General features: G+C 47.4%; 1 protein-coding gene across 2 annotated transcripts in view; it reads left to right on the top strand.

The window, feature by feature from the left end:
- ELL (elongation factor for RNA polymerase II) overlaps window positions 1-18992 on the top strand; it is a 53066-nt gene that overhangs the window by 23564 nt on the left and 10510 nt on the right. For both annotated transcript variants that reach the window (XR_014950251.1, XM_021545124.4), the window contains exons 2-7: window positions 891-938; window positions 5967-6088; window positions 6412-6575; window positions 9425-9678; window positions 12721-12845; window positions 15800-15896. Coding sequence is in view for 1 of the 2 variants with exons in the window: in XM_021545124.4 (XP_021400799.1) it covers window positions 891-938; window positions 5967-6088; window positions 6412-6575; window positions 9425-9678; window positions 12721-12845; window positions 15800-15896 (810 nt within the window). In the remaining variant the exon portion in view is untranslated. The remainder of the gene's footprint in view (window positions 1-890; window positions 939-5966; window positions 6089-6411; window positions 6576-9424; window positions 9679-12720; window positions 12846-15799; window positions 15897-18992) is intronic.

Here is an 18992-nt window from a genome sequence, read left to right on the forward strand (position 1 = left end):
GGTTTCCCATGGAAATGTGTCTCCCATACACATGACAGCATTTTCACTTATAAATGATACCTTAAACTTCTTTATAAATTCTTCTGTCCCTTTGGAAAGCTTCACAATGGGGTCCCAGGAGCCCCATGGAGCACAATTCCTGTCTTGGATGCTTTGTGTGATTTAGGAAAGAAAACTCCAGAGCCCCAGTTCTGCTGGAATTGGAGAGATCCAAACCCAGCGTGGCTTGGGTTGGGTCTGGTACTTTTTTCTTCAGTTGAAACCTCAGGTGAAACTTGGAATTGAAGTGTCTTTGTGATCTCTAAAGTGACAGCGAGGCAAAAAGGCTGAAATGGAGGAGTTTTAGAGTCACAGGAATACAAATTTTTAAATGTAAGCAGCTGAGCCTGGAGATTGTTGAAACAGGCAAAGTAAAAACAGGATTTTGCAACGGAGCTGCAGTTTGCTTTTCCAAAGGATTGCCAGCTTTCTCTTGGAAAAAATTCGCTTTGCGTCCTCTCAGGCCGAGAACTGGAATAAATTTTCCCCTCAAGTGTCCATTTTTTAATTCAAAACTTACATAAGCACCAAAGCTGGGCTGTTCTGTGCCCAAAATGTGGTGGAGGGGTCGGGAGGAACCAAGTGTCACCTCTGAGCTGCTCCTCTCCTGAGCTCAGGGTGACCTTAGCTTATCCTTTTTCTGGGTACAAATCACTGTTTCAGGATTTTTTGGTTTTGTTTTCTTACTTGAAATACACACTTTCCTGACCTTTCCCCTTGGAAAAAGAAAAAAAAAAAAGAGGGTAGTAAAAAATCCAGGTGAAAAATCAAGCTTGAGCGTGGCTTGGCGGCGAACGTTGGAGGTTAGAATTTCTCTGAGGTAATTTTTGTTTTTCCACTTGTTTTTGTAGGATGCTGTGACGTCAAAACCAGTCATCCAGTTTCAAGGAAGCCAAGGGGTAAGTTTGTCCCTGGAAAGTTCTTTTACATTTAATGGGATTGAGGAATTTGGGCGGTTCCAGCTCAAGGAATGATGCTGTGATTGCCGAGAGTGAGGTGGAGCTTCAGGGGTGCTCCAGGGAGGTGTTTGCTCATGGAGTCTCTCTCTCTAAAACCTTTATTTCCTAACTTTGCTAAATCCATGGGAAATTCAGATTTATGAGGCTGTGCTGTTGGGTAGAACAGGGAAAAGGAAAGGAAGCAGAAATCCATGGAATCCTCACCTGTATCCCAAGAAAACACCGTGCTAAACTCACTGCAAGAATTTTTGGGTCCCAATTCCTTCCAGCAGCAGAGTTTGGAGGCTGCTCTGAGAGTCCTGGAGGTTTATTTAATGTAACTGCAGTTCTGTGAGTACCAGAAGTTATTTTAGATTTAGGAGTTTTACTTCCCCAACTTCTGTTCCAATGACAGAACTCTGGGATATTTTTAGCCCCTTGAACCAGTCTGTCATGCCAGTTGCTGACAACGTTGAGATTTACGTGGTGGTGTTTCTGGTAAAGCAATGCAGCCCTTCAGTGAACTTGAAAAATGTCATTTAGATACGTTTTATTTCTATAAAAGCCTGTGTTTAACTTTAGTCCCTGCATAAAGAAGGGGAATTGAATTTTTAATTTTTTTTTTTTTCAAGAATCTGAATTCAGCTGCAACTTCTGATTGTTTTTTATGCACTGGCACATTAAGGCTTTCAAAAAGGCTTGGATTGAGTATACATTAAACCCAGCACATTGTCCTTGCCCACATCCTACTTTGTGATATTATTCTCACTAACAGCCCATAGAAAATGTAGCAGGAAAGACATGATTGTTATTGTAGGTTAAGAAGAAAAATACAAACCTTCTTGTTCTGGGAAATAAAGAAAGGAGCAATTTCCAGGTTTTTTACTTTGTTTAGAGTTAAACTTCCCCGAAACCTCAGCATGAAAGTTGAGATCAAAATCTGCCACTGAGGTTGGGCACAGTCAGAAGTGAGGAGGAAAACTGAAGGGTAGGTGATGTGTCTTTATATGATGAGCTTTGCTCATGGAATAAAGAAGCTAAAAGCACTGGGAATGCTTTCCTTTCCCTTTGGAAGCAGGATCTACACCTAAATTTTTCCTGTAAAGCTGTTTAAGTTTTGGAAATGCCTCCTCTGAATGTTTTTTCTTGAAGGAAACGTAGCAAAAGGGATCAAAAGAGCTTAAAATGCTCCTCTGCCCTGAGCCTTTGCTGGTGGTGGGTTCCACATGGATCTGATATGGACAGAGGCCAACAACAAATATTCATTTCTGGGGATAATTCAAACTATTTTCAAATATTTTGCTTCTAGGAATGAAAAATGTGAAAAGAGTTGATTCTGTCAGAGCCCTGAAGCCCCGGGGATGAGTGGTTGGTGGAAGAGCTGCCTGGCACCTGCGGTGTCACTGCTTGGAGAGGGGCAGGAGCCAGGAGGGCTGGGCTGGAGGGAGGATGTGGCAGCCAGGGCTGACCTCTGCCTGCTCCTCCTCGGTGCTAATTAATGGCACTGACGAGAGGGGCCAAAGGTAGAGCTTTGAAGAGAGCTGCAGCTCCATGGGAGCACACAGAAAGAGCTCTTTGTCCCTTTATTATTATTTTTCCTGGGTACGACAAGGAGCTGGCAGCTGGGGAACCATCTGCTTTTAAGGGTAGGACTCTGCACGTCAGGATTCTGCTGCTTTTTGAGGAGCTGAGCCTTGAAATGCTTTCGAGGGATCCTCCATCAGTTGGGCTGAAGAGATAATTCCAGGAATTTACCAGGCTCTCACATCCAGAGGATGGCATTAAAACATATCTGTTGAGCTGTTTTACTTTTAAAATAATTTCTTCCACTCTTCCTCAGTTCTCCAATTTGCTGCCTTCCTATTTTGCTTCCCAAAAAACCAAAGCAGTTATGGAGAATCCCGTTGACTTTTTGGGGTGGGAAGGTTGTGCTATGCACAACTGTCAGTGTGATTTAAAGCAGTGAGGTTTTATTAGTGGCAATTTTCAGTGCTAGTATTCCTCTCTCAAGAGGGAAAAGCTTCACTTGATGATTTAGGGAGGCAGGACATAAAATAAGAATTTAAACAAACTTCTGCTTCTTGAATTTAATTCTCTAGAAGCCTTTAAATTACTGTGTCCATGTGTTTTCAGCTATTCCAGTGTGACTCTAAAAGCTGTCAGGAATACTTTCAGTTTCTAATACACAGAAAAAGAAACTTCCATGTTTGAGACACTAATTAACCAGGGAAGGGAATTGTTGGGACTGAAACCCGGGGTCAGCAAGGTGGCAGCAGAAAGGAGGAAGTCAGTGGTTGCAGCCCAGAATAAAACAGCTGTTCCAGTGACAAGAGACAAAATCTCTCCTGCCTGGATCCTGGTGTGGATCAAATCTTACAGGAGCTGATAAAAGCTCCTGGGATTCTGCCTTGAGGCGTGTTTCTCTCTTGTGGTGCTGCTCTTGTTGATGGCTTTTATTCTGTGCAATAATCAGAATTGCAGTTGTAATAACCAGGTTGTTTTTACCAGTGTTCCTCTAAAGTGGGACCGTGGATGTTGTTTAAGAGCAGCACCTGGCTGTCAGTTTTTCCTCGTGGATTTTCTTGGAGAGATTCATAAGTTTTTATGGAGTTCAGAGTATTTTGCTCGTTTCAGTGTACAGGTAAATTAGAATTTAAGAGCTGGAGTACCACAGCATCACAATTTGTGTGCAGAACTGTGCCAGAATTACTGAAATTGTTTCTATTTTGGTGAAAAGACGTGCAGAATCGGAGTTTAGGCTGGCTGAAATTTGCAGGTGCTTGTGGGGTGCTGAGAGCAGGGGCAGAATTGAACTGAGTGGGGAAAAAAATACCCTTCAGGTGCCAAACCCACGTGTGTTGTGCAGCGTTTTTAGAATGACTGCTGGGAGCAAAACATCTTTGCTTTGTGATTGGAAAATACAGCATTTCCCCTGCTTCTTGGGATGAAGTTTGGGTATTAACAGAGGGAGGTGAAATCTCTCTTCAGAGCGAGTGTCCACAGATGAATGTTACTTGAAAGAAGAAAACAGAACTTACATCTGCACCGAGCTATTTTTAAGTGTCTCTGGTTACTGGTGCAGTACCCAGCACCAAAATTAGGGCTCCCTCAAAGCAGTCACCATGCTGATTTGGTGGCTTGAGAAACCTTCTGTTTTCAGCTAAAAATAATTCCTAGATAACGGCCGGCTTGCACATGAGACTTTTCAGTACTAAAGTGACTCTGCCTCTGAAAACGCTGCAAAAACCCTACAAAAATCCCAAACAGGGGCTTTTGGAGCAGCTGTTATTTTTTCCAGTGGGTAAAGCAGGAGCGAGGAGAAAGTTCTTTGACGTGTGGAGATGTGATTTGGTGACATCCTGCAGGTTTTATTTTTCCAGGCTCAGGTGCAGCACAGCTCAATCCCCTTGTTGGGTTTTCCTCTTCTTCCCATTCCCACCAGATTTCCAGCTGCAAAATCCCCCCCCAGAGCATGCTGCTTACATAACTCTGCCTTTCTGCCTCTTCTGGTAAAGCAGAAGGGAATTTTCTCTCCCTGCCTGGGTGGGGGCAGAGGATGCCAGGAAAGATTAAAAGGGCTCAAGGGCTGCGGCGCACGTTTGGCAGGGCAGATAATGGGGCTGCCCTGGGAGGGTCCAGCAGCACCCAAAAAATCTGCTCCCGGTATTTTCAGAGCTGGATCCTGGGGATATCTTGTCCTCCTGCATAAAGCAAGGCTCAAGTTTGGGTTTCTGGGCTCGTTTTTGGAAGAAGGGAGCTCTGTTTGAGGGCAGGGGAACGCCGTGCACGGGCTCGGCTCGAGAGCTTCTTGCTGCCTCTGAGAACATCCTGTGGTTTAGCAGAGGGACACAGATCTCTGGGTTTTCCAGGCTGCTGGAGACGTCTGAGGCCTGAAGGAAACCACCCAAAACCCCTCCTGTCCCAGCTCAGTCATGTGTGGATGCCACGGGCTGCCTGGCTGGGAGTGTGTATTTTCTGCGTAGATGTGGCAAGCTGGGTAAATATAAATCCATGTGGTAAAGCCTGGCCTAAAATAAGCTGGGGCTGGTGCTCCTTTCTGTCTCAGCTTCTGGGAGCCATCTTAATTATCAAATATTGATGTGATAGTAGAGCTCAGATGCTGACATTTACGTTGGAACCTGAATGCAGAGGGGAGAGTTTTCCCTTTTGAAAAATGAATGGCTGGTGGGGTGGACTGAAAAAAACAATGCAGGATGGCTGTGGAGTTGTCTGTGGAGCACACTTAATGCTTGATTAAATATTTAATTTAGCAGCAGCGTCACACTCTACTGTGAGCCATGAAATCTCGTTATGGAATTATAATTTCTTAAAAAAGAATAAGCATGCTACCTAGTGACCTGGCTTGTGCTATGTTTAGTGCTGGATCAGTAATTCTAAAGAAACGAGCCTCGAGTGTTTTACATTGAATATAAACAGTGGGAGCGAGTCTGTTTGGAGCCTGAATCAATAGAATTGGGTCAGATTCCTAGAACAGGGTGGTTGAGGTCTGTTTGAGGCAGCTGTGTTCTCTCACAGCCACATCCATCTTCAGCTGCTCTTTCCCTCAGTTACCTTTTCCTCCATGCACACGGTGGGGATTGTTTGAGTTCTTCTGGCAGCCTCTCTGTGCAGGAACCCAGGTGCTTTCCTTGTTGCTAAACACCTCGGGGAGCATGGTGGCTGCAGGAGAAGCGAGCTCTCCTGAGGCTGGGCTGACCCCAGTGACCATTGCTCTCTCTCCTTTCTCCCTTTTCCTCCCTTCTCCCTTCTCCCTTCTCCCTTCTCCCTTCTCCCTTCTCCCTTCTCCCTTCTCCCTTCTCCCTTCTCCCTTCTCCCTTCTCCCTTCTCCCTTCTCCCTTCTCCCTTCTCCCTTCTCCCTTCTCCCTTCTCCCTTCTCCCTTCTCCCTTCTCCCTTCTCCCTTCTCCCTTCTCCCTTCTCCCCTCTCCCTTCTCCCCTCTCCCTTCTCCCTTCTCCCTTCTCCCTCTCAGCACATCGCCATCCCGAGGCCCGATCGACCGGCAGAGGTTCGGACCTTCACCTTTTATCTCTCCAACATTGGCAAGGACAGCCCCCAGGGGAGCTTTGACTGCATCCAGCAGTATGTGTCCAGGTGAGTGGGACACCCAAGGAAAACCCAGCCTGTTTCTTTTTTTTTTTTGTTTGTTTTTTTTTTTACCCTTTCTTCTGGAGCATCTTTTCCCTAACAAAGCTTAATGCACGTTGTTCATTTTTAGAGTCATTCTGAGCTGTTTTGCTGTGGGTTTGTTTTTTTTTGTTTTTTTTTTTTTTTGGAAGCATCTGATTCCCTCTCAGATCCTCTGTGTGTCCTCCACTATTATTCAGATAACACCCCCCTCTCAGCTGTCCCCCAGTGCCAGCCTGATGTCCCTTTGCAGTGTCAGGAGTACCTTTTGCATTGCATTTCTCTTGCAGCAATGGCAATATCCATTTGGATTGCCTGGGAAGCATACAGGATAAAATCACCGTGTGTGCTACTGATGATTCCTACCAGAAGGCGAGGCAGAGCATGGCACAGGCAGAGGAGGAGACTCGCAGCCGGAGCGCCATAGTCATTAAACCTGGGGGGAGATATGTAGGTAAGCAGCCGCTCATTTTGGGGCTCTGCACCCCATCTGGGACTCAGCAGGCTCTGGAGGCAAATCCTGATGTTGTTGGTTTGATCGTGGCAGTCTGAAAAGCTCCTGCTAGTTCCTCGTGGCTGATTTAGGGGGCAGCCCCTCCTTGTGTTGTGTTGTCTTCACTTCATCATCACCCCAAAGGAGCTGTGGCTGCCCTGGAGGTGTCCAGGGTCAGGTTGGAGCAACCCAAAGGTGGCACTGGGTGATGTGGAGGTCCCAGCCAGCACTGAGGGTTGTCCACGTGCAGTGACATGGCTCTGGCCACGTTAGGTCACCTCTGTCACGTGGATCCCTGCTGAGCCCTCCCAGTGTCCCTGCTCCTGGCCAGCTCGGCTAAAAGTGCCACCAGCGTGTCACAGCTGTGCCCCACGGGGCCGCAGCGGGGAGGGCACAGGCAGCAGTGCCCTCTGCTAATCAACACGGGCACTAAAGCAGCCTGGCACAGCCCTTCTCACTGTGACAGCAGCAGCAAAGCCTTAGCAGAGGAAATAAAACCAGGCAAACAGCACAGGGAGCCTGCAGGGACCCAGGGCTCAGGGCCCTGCTTGACCTCAGCTCACAAATTTCGGGCACAAACAGTAACCAGAACGCAGTTTCAATATTTTTTTTTTTTTTTCCCTGAGGCAGCTGCTTTTCCTGCAGCCCATGTGATCTGCAGCCAGTCTCTTCTCAGAGGATCTGTGATGAGAAGGGTTGAGTTGCAAAATGTAGAGCTGACCCAGACTCATTGTCACAGCAGCCAAGTGCTCAGAGCTGAGACAGGAGATAGTAATCAGGAAGGAAATGCATTGATTTCCCGTAGGCCAGAAGATTATTTTGTTTAGCTCCTCTTTGAGAACATTACAGTAAGTGCCTGAAGTTAAAGCTTCTGAGGGAGAAGATTCTCAAAGCAATTTGCTTCCTGGAAAGATGGAGCAAAACTTTTTAAAATGAAAAATACTCCTGGCTAAAACCTTTTACTGCCCTGAAATGGAGACAGAGCCGTGTGAAAGCAGCAGGGGCAGAGCGTGTGCTCACGGTGCTCCTAGATAAGATGTCAGTGTTTGAGGAGGTCCAAGGAGGAAGGGCTTGGAAGGACAGACCTCATGTGGGATCTGCAGGTCCTGGTGTGCCAGCAGCATCAGCTGATTCCTGCAGGCTGGGCTGGAGGGACAGGGCTGGCTCTCACATTTCCAGGAGAACACGCAGCTCAGCACTTGAGTGCCAGTGGAGTCGTTCCAGGCAGCTCAGATGTGGAAAAATTTATAGGAAATGTTGAAACTGGAGAGCAGCAGAACTTACAGATGTGAGCTGACACTTGAATAAATAGATATGTAAATAGATAGCTGCAGGTAAAGCTGGAGGGGGTGTGTGCTTGTAGCCACACTAAATATGTGTGCATGCATCTACAGACGTGCACGTGTATAAATATTTGAAAATCCTTTGTGTCCTGGCTTAACTTGGGTTTTTCTTTTCCTATCACTGCACATTTTGGCTCCAGCCTTTAAATGGAAACCTCCCAACGTGATGTTTTTACTGTTCATGACCTGGCAAGAGTTAAGGCAGTTCTAGAAAGCTGACGAATCTTCTCTTGTCCCATTTCTGGAAACAAAATCCAGTTGACCTCTGGATTGTGGGATGTTTAACGTGCGAATTGGTGTTGTTCCCCCTCTCACCTCCCCTCAGCCCTGCTGAGGATGGGTCGTGCTTCCTCTGCCAGCACTGTGGTGTATAAGAAAAAGCCGGGAAATGGGGCCTGGGTTACGCAACGTGCAGCTCAGTAAAACAAACAGTGCAGACAATCCCCAGTATCTTCAGATGACTCAGTTGAAAACGTTGCTTCCTAGCAATGGAGCAGTGCCCTGCTGGAATAAACCTCCCAAACACTTGCAAATAAATGCTGGATGTTGTTTGTCCTAGCGAAGGTCACTTTCTCCAGCCCAAGCGATTATTGATTGGATCTCCAGGTTTCCAGACCTTGGAACCCACACATTTTGTTTTCAGCTTTGCTTGGTTTTGCCTTCGGTAGCAGGAACCAGCTCCTGTATTTGAAGCAGTCGTGATCCTTTGATTTGGGCTCTGCTAGGATGGTGCGAAGGTTTTTCTGTAGGAATGGGAAAAATGAATTGTTGGGTCGTGCTGTCAGCAGCCAAGCACGCAGTGGGGATGGAGCCGAGGTGCACTTCTGAGCCAGCTTGGTGGTGTCACTTCTCTGCAGTGGAGAAGGGGTTATTCCATCAGCACAGGCAGCACCCTCATGAATAGGCTGATGGCCCAGAGTCAGCCCCATTCATGGGGTGTTTGGAGGGGGAAGGGAGGTGACCCAGCCCCATAAAGTTCCTATTGTTCTAAAAGCAGAAACATCTGCTGGAGGAGCATTTTTGCTGAGCTCAGCAGCGGGGAGCTGCTCGTTGACCAGTTCTGGTCTTTCCACTCCGTATTTCCCACTCTTCTACATAATAATGCAGAATTTTCTTCTGGTAGGGAGGGCAGAAATGGTTTGGTTAACCGTGGGGATACGTGCACTTGGGATAAATGAAAAGCTGGCAAACAAAGGGAGCTTTATGTAAGCTGGTGGCCAATAATACTCAGGTTTCCAGAGCTTGGTGTTGCTGTTTACTCGTTCCAAGCTTGTCATGAACCATGAACCTCACGGGATGCTCGTTCCGGCGGCGCGTCGGGACGGAGGGGGTGCGCTGGCGGTGTTTGTCCTTCCTGGTCACCTCGTGGCACTTCCCAGGGCTGTGATGAACTCCAGATCGGTGTTGACAGCCCACTGGCCTTTGCGAGGTGAACTGCTGCACTTCACTATTCTCGTCTCATTTTAGGCAAAAAGGTTCAGGTGCGTAAACCTGCACCAGGAGCTTCCGATGCTGTTCCCTCCAGGAAGCGCCCAACGCCAGTCAACCTTGCCAGTGCAATAAAGAGAGGCAATAGTGCGATTTCCCAGAGACCCTTCAAAGATAGGGTTGTGCACTTACTGGCACTAAAGCCTTATAAGAAACCTGAACTTATTCTCAGATTGCAGAAGGATGGACTTTCTCAGCAGGACAAGGATTTGCTGGATAACCTTCTGCAACAGGTTTGTACTCTGATGAAGGCAACGATTTAGGTAAAGGGAAAAAAAAAAAAAATGTCTTCTCAGCCCCCCCGTCCTGTGGCAGTGGAACCTGTTATCTGCAGGCTGCAGCTGAATGTGACTCTAAAGGCTGTGGGGGACACAGCTCTGAGCTCCCAGTGCTGCTGCAGAGATAGCAGGAGCTTCCCGTGGCTACGCCTCAGCTCAGGGGCGTGCAACCAAGCTGGATGGTTTTGGCTCACCAGATCAGTCCCTTTTAGAGGGACACTTCTGCTTGGTCATGGGGAGGATTCTCTTAACGGAGGATCTACAAATTACTTGATTGTAACCTCTAAATCTATATTTTATTCTCATGGACATAAAGGAGAAATGCTCTGAATTGGTGCAAGTTTTGTGTATGAAGGAAAAGATGTCCCCAGGTTTTTTTGTGCTCCTCAGAGCCTTTCCTGCTTGGAAGTGCCAGTGGTCAGGTGTGAAGATCATGCAGCTCCTTGCCAAGCACATTATTTGTGTGTCAGGTGTGAAAGCTGTCTCCAAGCTGAATCAGTTCCTAGCACTTTGAGTCACGTTAAAGGTGCCATTTTAGGCCTCGCAGTAAAAACCTTCATTGCTTTATTAAACACATCATGGCTATTTATTTAAATGCTGCAGCTGCCTTCTTCTGTTTGGAATAGATTCTGGAAAAAAACTCTTTATTTTTTTTTCTTTTTTACTCCTTTCCATAAGGAGTGAGGCAGGAGTTCCCTTTGCCCAAGGGCACAGGGCAGGTCGTATTAAAAACAGACTCCCAGCTGGCACAACTCGTTCCTTCCTTAGACTTTAATCCCAGAGCCTTTAATTTCCCAGCAGCTTTTTGCAGCACTTTTTCAATTCTCTCCCCGGGTTTCAGAGCAGAAAATTCTCTTTCTGGTGATGCCTCTTGGAGGGATGCTGTGCCCCAGCCCGGGCAGGCGAGCGGCGCGTGCGGCGCCGGCCACGGGGCCGCCCTGGTCGGGCTGAAGGCTGATCTGGCTGTGAACGTGATGCTCGTAAAGTTAATCCCTCTCAACCCTCCCAGGGCTCCCGTCCACAGGCAGACACAGATAAGCTAAAAATTACAGGCTGTGTTAAAGCTACACGGCTAAATCTGTCTAGGTGTGGGTTTCATTGTGCTCTTGCATCTCTCGCAGGACTCCGTGTTCCTGGCGGCCTTTTTGCCTCATTTTGCAAGGTTTCTATTTTTGGGAGGGCTGGGGTGGAGCTTGCAGAGTCCCACACGAGCAAAACAAGGAGGTAGCAGCTCTCAGCCTCTGTGCACAGAAAAATCCAAGTTGTTCTTCTGGGCTCCAGGAACAGGCAGGAAACAGAGAAATTCTGGGAGAGTCGGTTTTGGGTTTGTTTTTTTTTCTTTTTTTTTTTTTTAAAGGAGAACCTGGATTGGCTTTTGTCTCCTGGGTGTGTTTACAGGGATACCTCGATGTAAAACACAGCTCAAATTCTTGTTGTATTTTGGCTCAGGATTTTTGGAAAGCTGACAGGACTGAAAGGAAAAACAAAGTGTTTGTCATGTAAACTGATAACTGGGCTTTCTATTTTTTGCTTATCAGGAGAGTTTGCCATGTTGGTTGTGCAGCCTTCTGCTCTGAAATACCTAGATTTTTAATATTTTTATATTAGGTTGCAGCCTCCCTAAAGCAAAAGCAGTGGAATCAGCAGCATCTTCAGTTCATTCAAGACTTCCCAGTCCTCTGCTTGTTTTTGAGGCATTTTCCTGCTGTGTGGATAATGGAAATCCCTGAGCACAGCCACGTCCTGAATGGAGAACAGTAATCCCTAAACAGATGCACAAGATCCCCATGCACTGAATAAAAGCATTTTCCACTTTGAAGGGTAGCAGTCCCCGAGCTGAGGGGCTCCAGCAGGGAATTTGGGCTGCAGCTGCTGGCTTTGCCTGGCTCTGGGCAGAGCATTTGGCACCTGGGCCTCCTTCTCCCCCTTCACAAACACATTGAAGGCTTTCTTTTCATTGGGAACTTGCAGAGCTCCGCAAGCTGAGGTTGCCCAGAGAAGCTGCCCCATCCCTGGGATTGTCCAAGGCCAGGTTGGAGCAGTCTGGGATAGTGGGAGGTGTCCCTGCCCCTGGAATTTGATGGAGCCAAACCATTGCATGACACTCTGGATCACCCAAGAGAGATTCACTTTCTGTGAGAGCCTCGCTGGGGCTCTTTGCTTTGTTCCAACTCTGAATTTTCAGGCGCGTACCAAAGCAAGAAGTTAAATTTTCAGTCAGGCTGTGGAAAGGCTGATCCAAGTGGGAGAACTCTTTTCCCAAGTTCTTTCCATTCTAATCCAGCTCTGCCCATTCCAGCAGCTTCACCCTCCACGCAGGGTTTTGTGGGGAAGCTCCACGGGGCAGGGTTGGATTAAATGTCAGGCAGCTGCTGGTGCGAGTGTGCTGAGCTCCCTGCAGTGCTCTGCTGGCTTGGAGCTGGAAATCCCAGCTTCTGTTCCTGCCCAGGAGAAGTTCTCCATAAAATCCAGGTGGTCCCAGGGCATTCTTCTCACAGCTCCCTGAGGAAGCAGCTCTCTGTGGCCTGGTTTGTTGGCTCCTCAGTGAGAAATTATCTCCTGGCAATTGTTAACCAAGTTATCGCCCCGAGAGTTCCACTTTGGCCACAAACTGCCCCATTTTGGCTGTGGGACAGGTGTGATAAGTGAACTGCCTGTTCCCATTAAGGCTTTATTTCCAGGTGTTTCCATCAAGTGCTGGTCCAGGCTCCCCAGGCTGAATAATCTCTTTTAGATATGACTTATTTCCCACTCAACTGGATGTGCTTTAGAAACTCATTATGAATTATTGCAGTGACGAGGCGAAAGGAAAGGCACAGTTTGATTAAATAATCTTAATAATAAGGAAATGAAATATTAAAGTCTCTCCTTGTTCTCTGACACTACTAACAGCTGCTAAGTCTGCTCAGATTTTTGCCTTCATCTTAGCTCTTGTTTGGTCGAGGAAGTGAGAAAATGAAGCCCTAATGATGGTTTTCCAAACTCCTTCTGTTCCAGGTGGCAAATCTGAGTGCCAAGGACAGCACTTTCACTCTGAAAGATTGTGTATACAAAGAAGTGCAGAAGGACTGGCCTGGCTACTCAGAAGGAGATCAGCAGTTGTTGAAAAGGATCCTCGTTAGGTAATTAATCCATTTTCTTCTCTGTGGTATCATCCAGGCAAGGTTCTGTAAATAAGGGTGACCAAGGTGTGTAAGTCGAGTGGGTGACTTATTTTGACATAATTTTAAGCTGTCCATCACCCAGGGACCTGTAAGAGTGGACTGAACTTGAATATCCAAGTGAATTCACTCTTCACACCATCCTGGGCTGTCTTTAAATCATTCAAGGCAAAGCCTGGGGGAGCTGCCAGGGAGCAGAGCTGGCAGAGTTAACAGAGCTGGTCTGAAATCCTGGGGGATGAGGTGATTAAATGTCTGCAGCTCAGCTCTCCTTTGAAACTCTCCTTCCTTTTTTCCACATCTTCCTGTGCAGGCTGAAGTGTTTCACCCCTAAATCAGAGATTTGGTTGGAAAAGCACGAGGTTGTTCTGTAGGGATAAATCCCTTCAAACTCTTGCTGCTTGTCCTGCTTGGAGTGTGATCTCTGTTCCCATCTTCCCTCCTGGAACAGCCCTTAACTGACTCAGTTCATCCTTTTGCTGAAATTTTTTTTCCCTCAAAAGATATTTTCCTTAGGTGAAGCCTCCAAGCTTGGAAGCTTCTGGCTGGCAGGGAAAGAAATCTCCCAGTTTTACACAGAATTCTGCTCTTGCTGTTGATATTTTTCAGTGCCTTGGTACAGATTTTGTCATGCAGGCAGAGCTTTTACTTGTGCTTTATTTTATTAAAGCACTTTTGGTTAAGCTGAAGCACAGCATGCTCTGTTTGAGCACTTCCCATGATGTAAAAGCACAATTGACTTGGGGATGAGACTTTTTAAACCAACAGAAAACTTGCACTCCGGATACTTTGACATGCTCAAGGAAAATTAAAACTCATTTAAATGGCCTTGATATGAAATTATAATTAAAAGGAAAAATACAACTGCCATGTAATCTTTATGGCTTAAAAAAAAAAAAAAACAAAACCCAAAGTGAATTTCTCCCTGTAGAAAAGCCATGTTTACTGCTTTTTGTTGAATTGTGGCATTCACTTGGGCGAGGGTCTAAAAATAGACCTTGGAAAGGATGTATTCAACTGTACAAACAAAGCCCTGCTCAGGCAGTGCAGGTAATGAGGCTCCAAAATGGGCAAAAAAACCATCTCGGGTGGAAGGCAGGAGAAAAACAGAAAAGGGCACAGGAGGCAGCAGGGTTTGCATCACCAACCCCTTGTTCCAGCTCCTCCTGGATTTCAGGGCCACTCAGTGCCTTAATTTACACATCTGCAGGTACCAAAGCTGGGTCTAACTGGGCTTGGCTTAAACCAGCTCAGTTTTTTCCTCCTTTTTCGTGTTTTCCATCCCTCTGTCACCCTGGAGGAGCCTGGTCTGTGGGAGGTGTCCCAGCCTGTGCCTGGATGAGCTTTCAGGTCCTTCCCACCCAAACCATTCCAGGATTCTCTGAAATCTTTCCCCCGCTGAACTCGCTGCTCCTTCAATCATTAAATCCTTAAATTCATGGCTCTTTAAATCCATAATTAACAATTAGAAGGTGTGACAGGCTTGCTCAACCAGCCCCCCAAAAGCCACTTTCACTGGGTGTTTGGGCAATATCAGTGTCCTCGTGATCACAATGCCCAGCTCCTTTCCCTGAGTGTATCTGTGGCTGTTGGGGTTGTTTTAAATAAAATTAAACAAAAGCAGGACAGTGGTGACGCTGCAGATGTCAAAATATTGCTGCAACACAGCCCAAGGTTCAAGCTGAGGTTAAAGCCAAATCTTGTCAAGTCCTGGGCGTTATCTCTGAGATAAATCTTCCCAATGTTTAAAGGATATGAGGGAGTTTTAATGCTGATTCCAGTTTCTTGTGGGAGAATTTAAAATTGGGTTATTCAGGCTCCACAGCTCCTGACAAAACTGACTGCAGAGCTGCTTTATTAAAACCTTTAACCCTGAATTCTATTTTTTTTTTCAGTTTGTCAGCTGCAACTTGATGCAAGAGTAGGGCTCTTTTTTTTTTTTTTCTTTTTGGATGATTAATTGAGGGGCTGCCTGGTGTCAGAATTGTTGGGCAAATTTGGTGGGCTGGGAAAATACTCTGAGATCTGCAGAGGAGCCGAGACCCAGCCTGGAGGGGAACTCAAGTGATTCTAATTGTACTTTTTGTTGCTACAAAAGGTTTTTTTTTTTATTTCTATTTGCCCAATACCACAAATACAGCCCAGAGCAGCTCTGTTTTGCATGGTGCAACTTTAAAGTATTATTGGGAAGCCCAAAATGTAAATCCTGGTGGACCAATAATACCTCAGCAGTTCCTGTTATAATGCTGCTTTTCCTGGACCCAGAGGAGCTCGCTGCTGAAAGGGCTCCTGTTGCCATAAAATGTTGTTTTAATGATGCTAATGAGTGGGAGAACTTATTCCTCAATATCTGAGCTTCAGTTTCAGCCCCTCTTCAGTGAGCTTTGCTTTCTGAGTTGTCTCAGAAAGCAAACACTCAGCAGAAATTCGTTTAATTAATGTCTCCCTGAGCTGTATTTCAATCAGCAGGAATAATATCTGATGTCCTTTGCACCTTACAATTCCATGCCACTTTCGCTGATGTCCATGTGAATTATGTTTCTGAGGCTGGAATTAATTTGTTTTAATTCTTACATCACCAGTTCAAGAGAAAAAAGGTAAAATCGTTGAAAAAGGAGTTCCATCCTCAACAGGGAATCCTGTGTCCAGGAGCTCAGCCTGTTGGTCCAAGGTGTTCCTTGCATTGCCAAAGAGCCACAAAAATGATGGGAAAGCAAGAAGGAGATGAGGAATCCCAGTTGATCACTGATATTTTCCCGCAGTAGTTTCTCCTTCCAGGCTTCTGTCAAGAGACCAGAACCTGGAGCTCCTTTGTGGCACCTCAAGCAGAGTTTTGAGCCCAGGACGAGCTCGAGGGGTGCAGTGCCAGCTGCCCCCTGGCACGGCTGTGAGCAGCCCCCGGTTGTGTTTTGCAGGAAGCTGTGCCAGCCCCAGAACAGCGGCGCTTTCCAGGGAGAAGCTCCTTCCCTGAGCCCTCCGAAGGACACCCTCAACTCCAGCTCTCCCCCCCAGGTGGGTGATCCCCTCCCAGCCCCTCCATCCCTGTGCTCCTGATGGATTTGGCTGCTGGGTCCAGGCTGAGCTGTGCCTGTCTGCACCCTGTAATCACCTGCTGCCGGGTCAGGAGGTCCTTGGGGTTTTATTTCTGTTTTATTGAGTTGCAGTCTCATTCTGGCTTTGCTCAGCATCTGTTTCTCCTCTGGACGTGGCTCAGAGAGAGCCTGTGGGGAGGATCTCTAACAGTGAGGCTCAGGTTTAGTTTTAAGGGCTAAATTCCTTTTGCAGTGCCTCCATCCCTCCTGGAGTTCCTGGGAGAACGAGCTTGTGTTTTCCTCATTACTAATAATTGAGTGGAACGAAGCTGTAATAAGCAGCTCCCAAACATGGCTGAGTTATGAAAACCCTTGACCTTTTGCAGCCTAATTGCCGTGGCAGATCAGGGGCAGGTTGGGCTGCTCCTGCCTGGGAGATGCCAGAGCAGGGAGCTGTGAAAAGAACATTTTGCCTGTTTTTTCCATGGCCATAAACCACACAGGAGCCACGTTTGACGCGTGTCAGGCAGAGCCTTGTCCCCACTTCTCCCAGTATCTCCCAGCACAGGCGTTGCTGGCGTTGTGAAATGCTCTGCCTTCCCTTCTCCCAGTGTGGGTCAGCCCAGACAAGTTGGGTATTTATTCTTCTCCTGCCAATGGAATGTGTAATGCCTGCTTGTCTGGACAGACGCACCGAGGATTAGTGGCAAAGAATATTAACAGGTAAAGAAATTATGTGCTCTCTGGCACTGAGAGAGAGGCAATTCTCTGCTTGAGAACAAGGACTGTGTAACTTGTTTGCCAGGTAGCTGATTCCAAATCCTCTCCTGCTCTGCTGTGGGCATGCTCCTGGTGAATGAAGAATGATCACCTTCAAGTTAGCTCGGAAAGATCCTGGTCTTGTGTCATTTTTTAAGGTTGAAAACTCATCTTGTTCCTCTGGCTGTCCGTATTTTAAAGATTCAAAGTGTTTAGGGTGAGGTTTTGATCTCTCAGAATGACCCAGCTGAAACTTTGGGTGGTTGGGTGGGTTGGATTTAGAGAAGCCTGGTGAAACAGGGACAGTCCAACGTGGAATATAAATGTTTCCAGCATGATTCTGTCGTGTCAGACAGCAAACCACAGCGTTGTGAGCTGTCACTCTTTTAATGCTCTCTGGCTGTAGTTTCTGTTTAGAGAAATGGTTTGTAATGGCTGCAGTGCCAGCAGAGGATTGGGATTTGGTAGGCTGGAATGCAGAATATTTTGGGAAGGTTCAGCTGTGCAATGAAGGTGAAGAAGATGGGTCTGGTAATTCTAGAAAACAGATGTATATAACCCTCCTAACCAGAGAGATGAGTTTGGAGCAGCTGGTATTTGTTGGTTTTAGGGACAAGGTTGTAAAATCTGGCAGATTTTTGAGCTGTGTCACCTGTTCAGAGCCCTGTGGACGGGGATGGCCCCTCCTGGGGGAGATGGACACCGGGAGCTCCGGGAGGTGATGTTGCCAAGCCGGTCGGACGTGCTGTCCTTGCCCCTTGAGCTCAGTGGCAGAACCAGCAGCTCTTCCTTAATTACCCTGACAGGTGGAAAGAATTCCTGGCATTGAGCAGTGGCCTCAAAGACCCCTGAGTTAGCAAAAAGAGAGAAAATCCCAGGGGAAAAAGAGGGAATTAGGGGCTGCTCCAGCCACCATCCAGCTGCATTTCAGCCACGGAACGACATTTCCATTCGCAAACACTTCGTGATCCTGCCTGAGACAGAAAGAAAATAATGGATTATCCAAAAGAAATACACAGAGCTATCACTTGTTTTCCTCTGGGCACGAAATAATCTTTGGCTCAGAGCTGTTGCAGCCCCAGAGCTGCCAGGTGGGCACACACTGAGGGCTCCTGAGGTGCTTTTGGCTGGGCTGAGCCTGATGGATGGGTTCTTCCACGGAGCAGCTTTTCCAGGCTGGAGGCAGCTGCCTCCGAGGTATGGGCACAGCTGGGAACCACTTCCTTCTCTCCCCTTGCTGAAAAAAGGGTTGCTCAGGTCGTGTTGCCCTGTGACGTGGCTTTCTAGATGTCCCCTTTCGCCTGAAATTCTGAGAAATGAGCACTTGGCACTTCCTCCCCTCTTCCGGGCAAGGCCTCGCTCTTGAGAAGAGGAAGGAGCGGGGAAGGGGCGAAGCTCTCGGCCACAGAGCTGGGAATAAAACGCAAAACTGGTGAATCCCTCCCTGCTCCAGAGGGCTGAGCACGTTTCTCCTTCACAGGGACTTTGGGGTGCTCAGGACAGATGTTTTTATCACGGAATTGTTTGGGTTGGAAGGGAGATTTAAGGATCATCCAGTGCCACCCCTGCCATGGGCAGGGACACCAGCATCCCACCTGCTCCAAGCCCTGTCCAGCCTGGCCTTGGGCACTGCCAGGGATATTTCCACTCTCTGAGGGGGAGAGGGGCTGCAGGGTTTGATTTCCAAAGGGCTGGGTTCGACAGAAGCTGCAGGGAGAGCGGGCTGGGGGCTGTGTGTGGATAATCATGGGGGAGGTCAGGAATTGCTGATGGGATTCTTCAAGCTGTCCCACCGAGGTGCGGGAAGCGGCTTGGGATGGATAAACTGCTTTTCCCGGGGATATTCCCTTCTCCCCTGTTCTTGCACCACCACCTAGTGGTAATGAAATGAACAGGGTCTATGCCTTTATTGGTGTTCAGCTCTTTATTAAAAGTCAGCAAGGTGTCCAGTCTGTATCTGAAGTCCTCTCTCCTTTCCTCCTGGCACACTGGTAGCCAAAGGCTAGGGGGATGTGCAGAGCCTGCTGCCGAGGTCCAGCAGCAGTTATCCCTCTCCTTTCCTCCTGCTAACAGCAGGAAGAGTGTCTGTTTTCCTTGTGCCTGCTTGCCACAGCCCAGTCCAATCTGGTCCTCTGCAGGTCATGGTGACAGGTCAAACACAGATAGGGATGGGTTCCCTTTTCCCCAACCAGCAACACCCATCTAGCCCCCTCCACTGTGCCCCTCTTTTTCATTTTGGGGTGTTTTTCATCCCCAAAACCCCCTCCCATGATTCCACTGGATTATTTTGCATCCCAGTCCTAGTTTGGGTGAGGGT

The sequence above is a fragment of the Lonchura striata genome, chromosome 28 (genome assembly GCF_050655825.1).
Source record: "Lonchura striata isolate lonStrDom1 chromosome 28, ASM5065582v1, whole genome shotgun sequence".
NCBI lineage: Eukaryota > Metazoa > Chordata > Aves > Passeriformes > Estrildidae > Lonchura > Lonchura striata.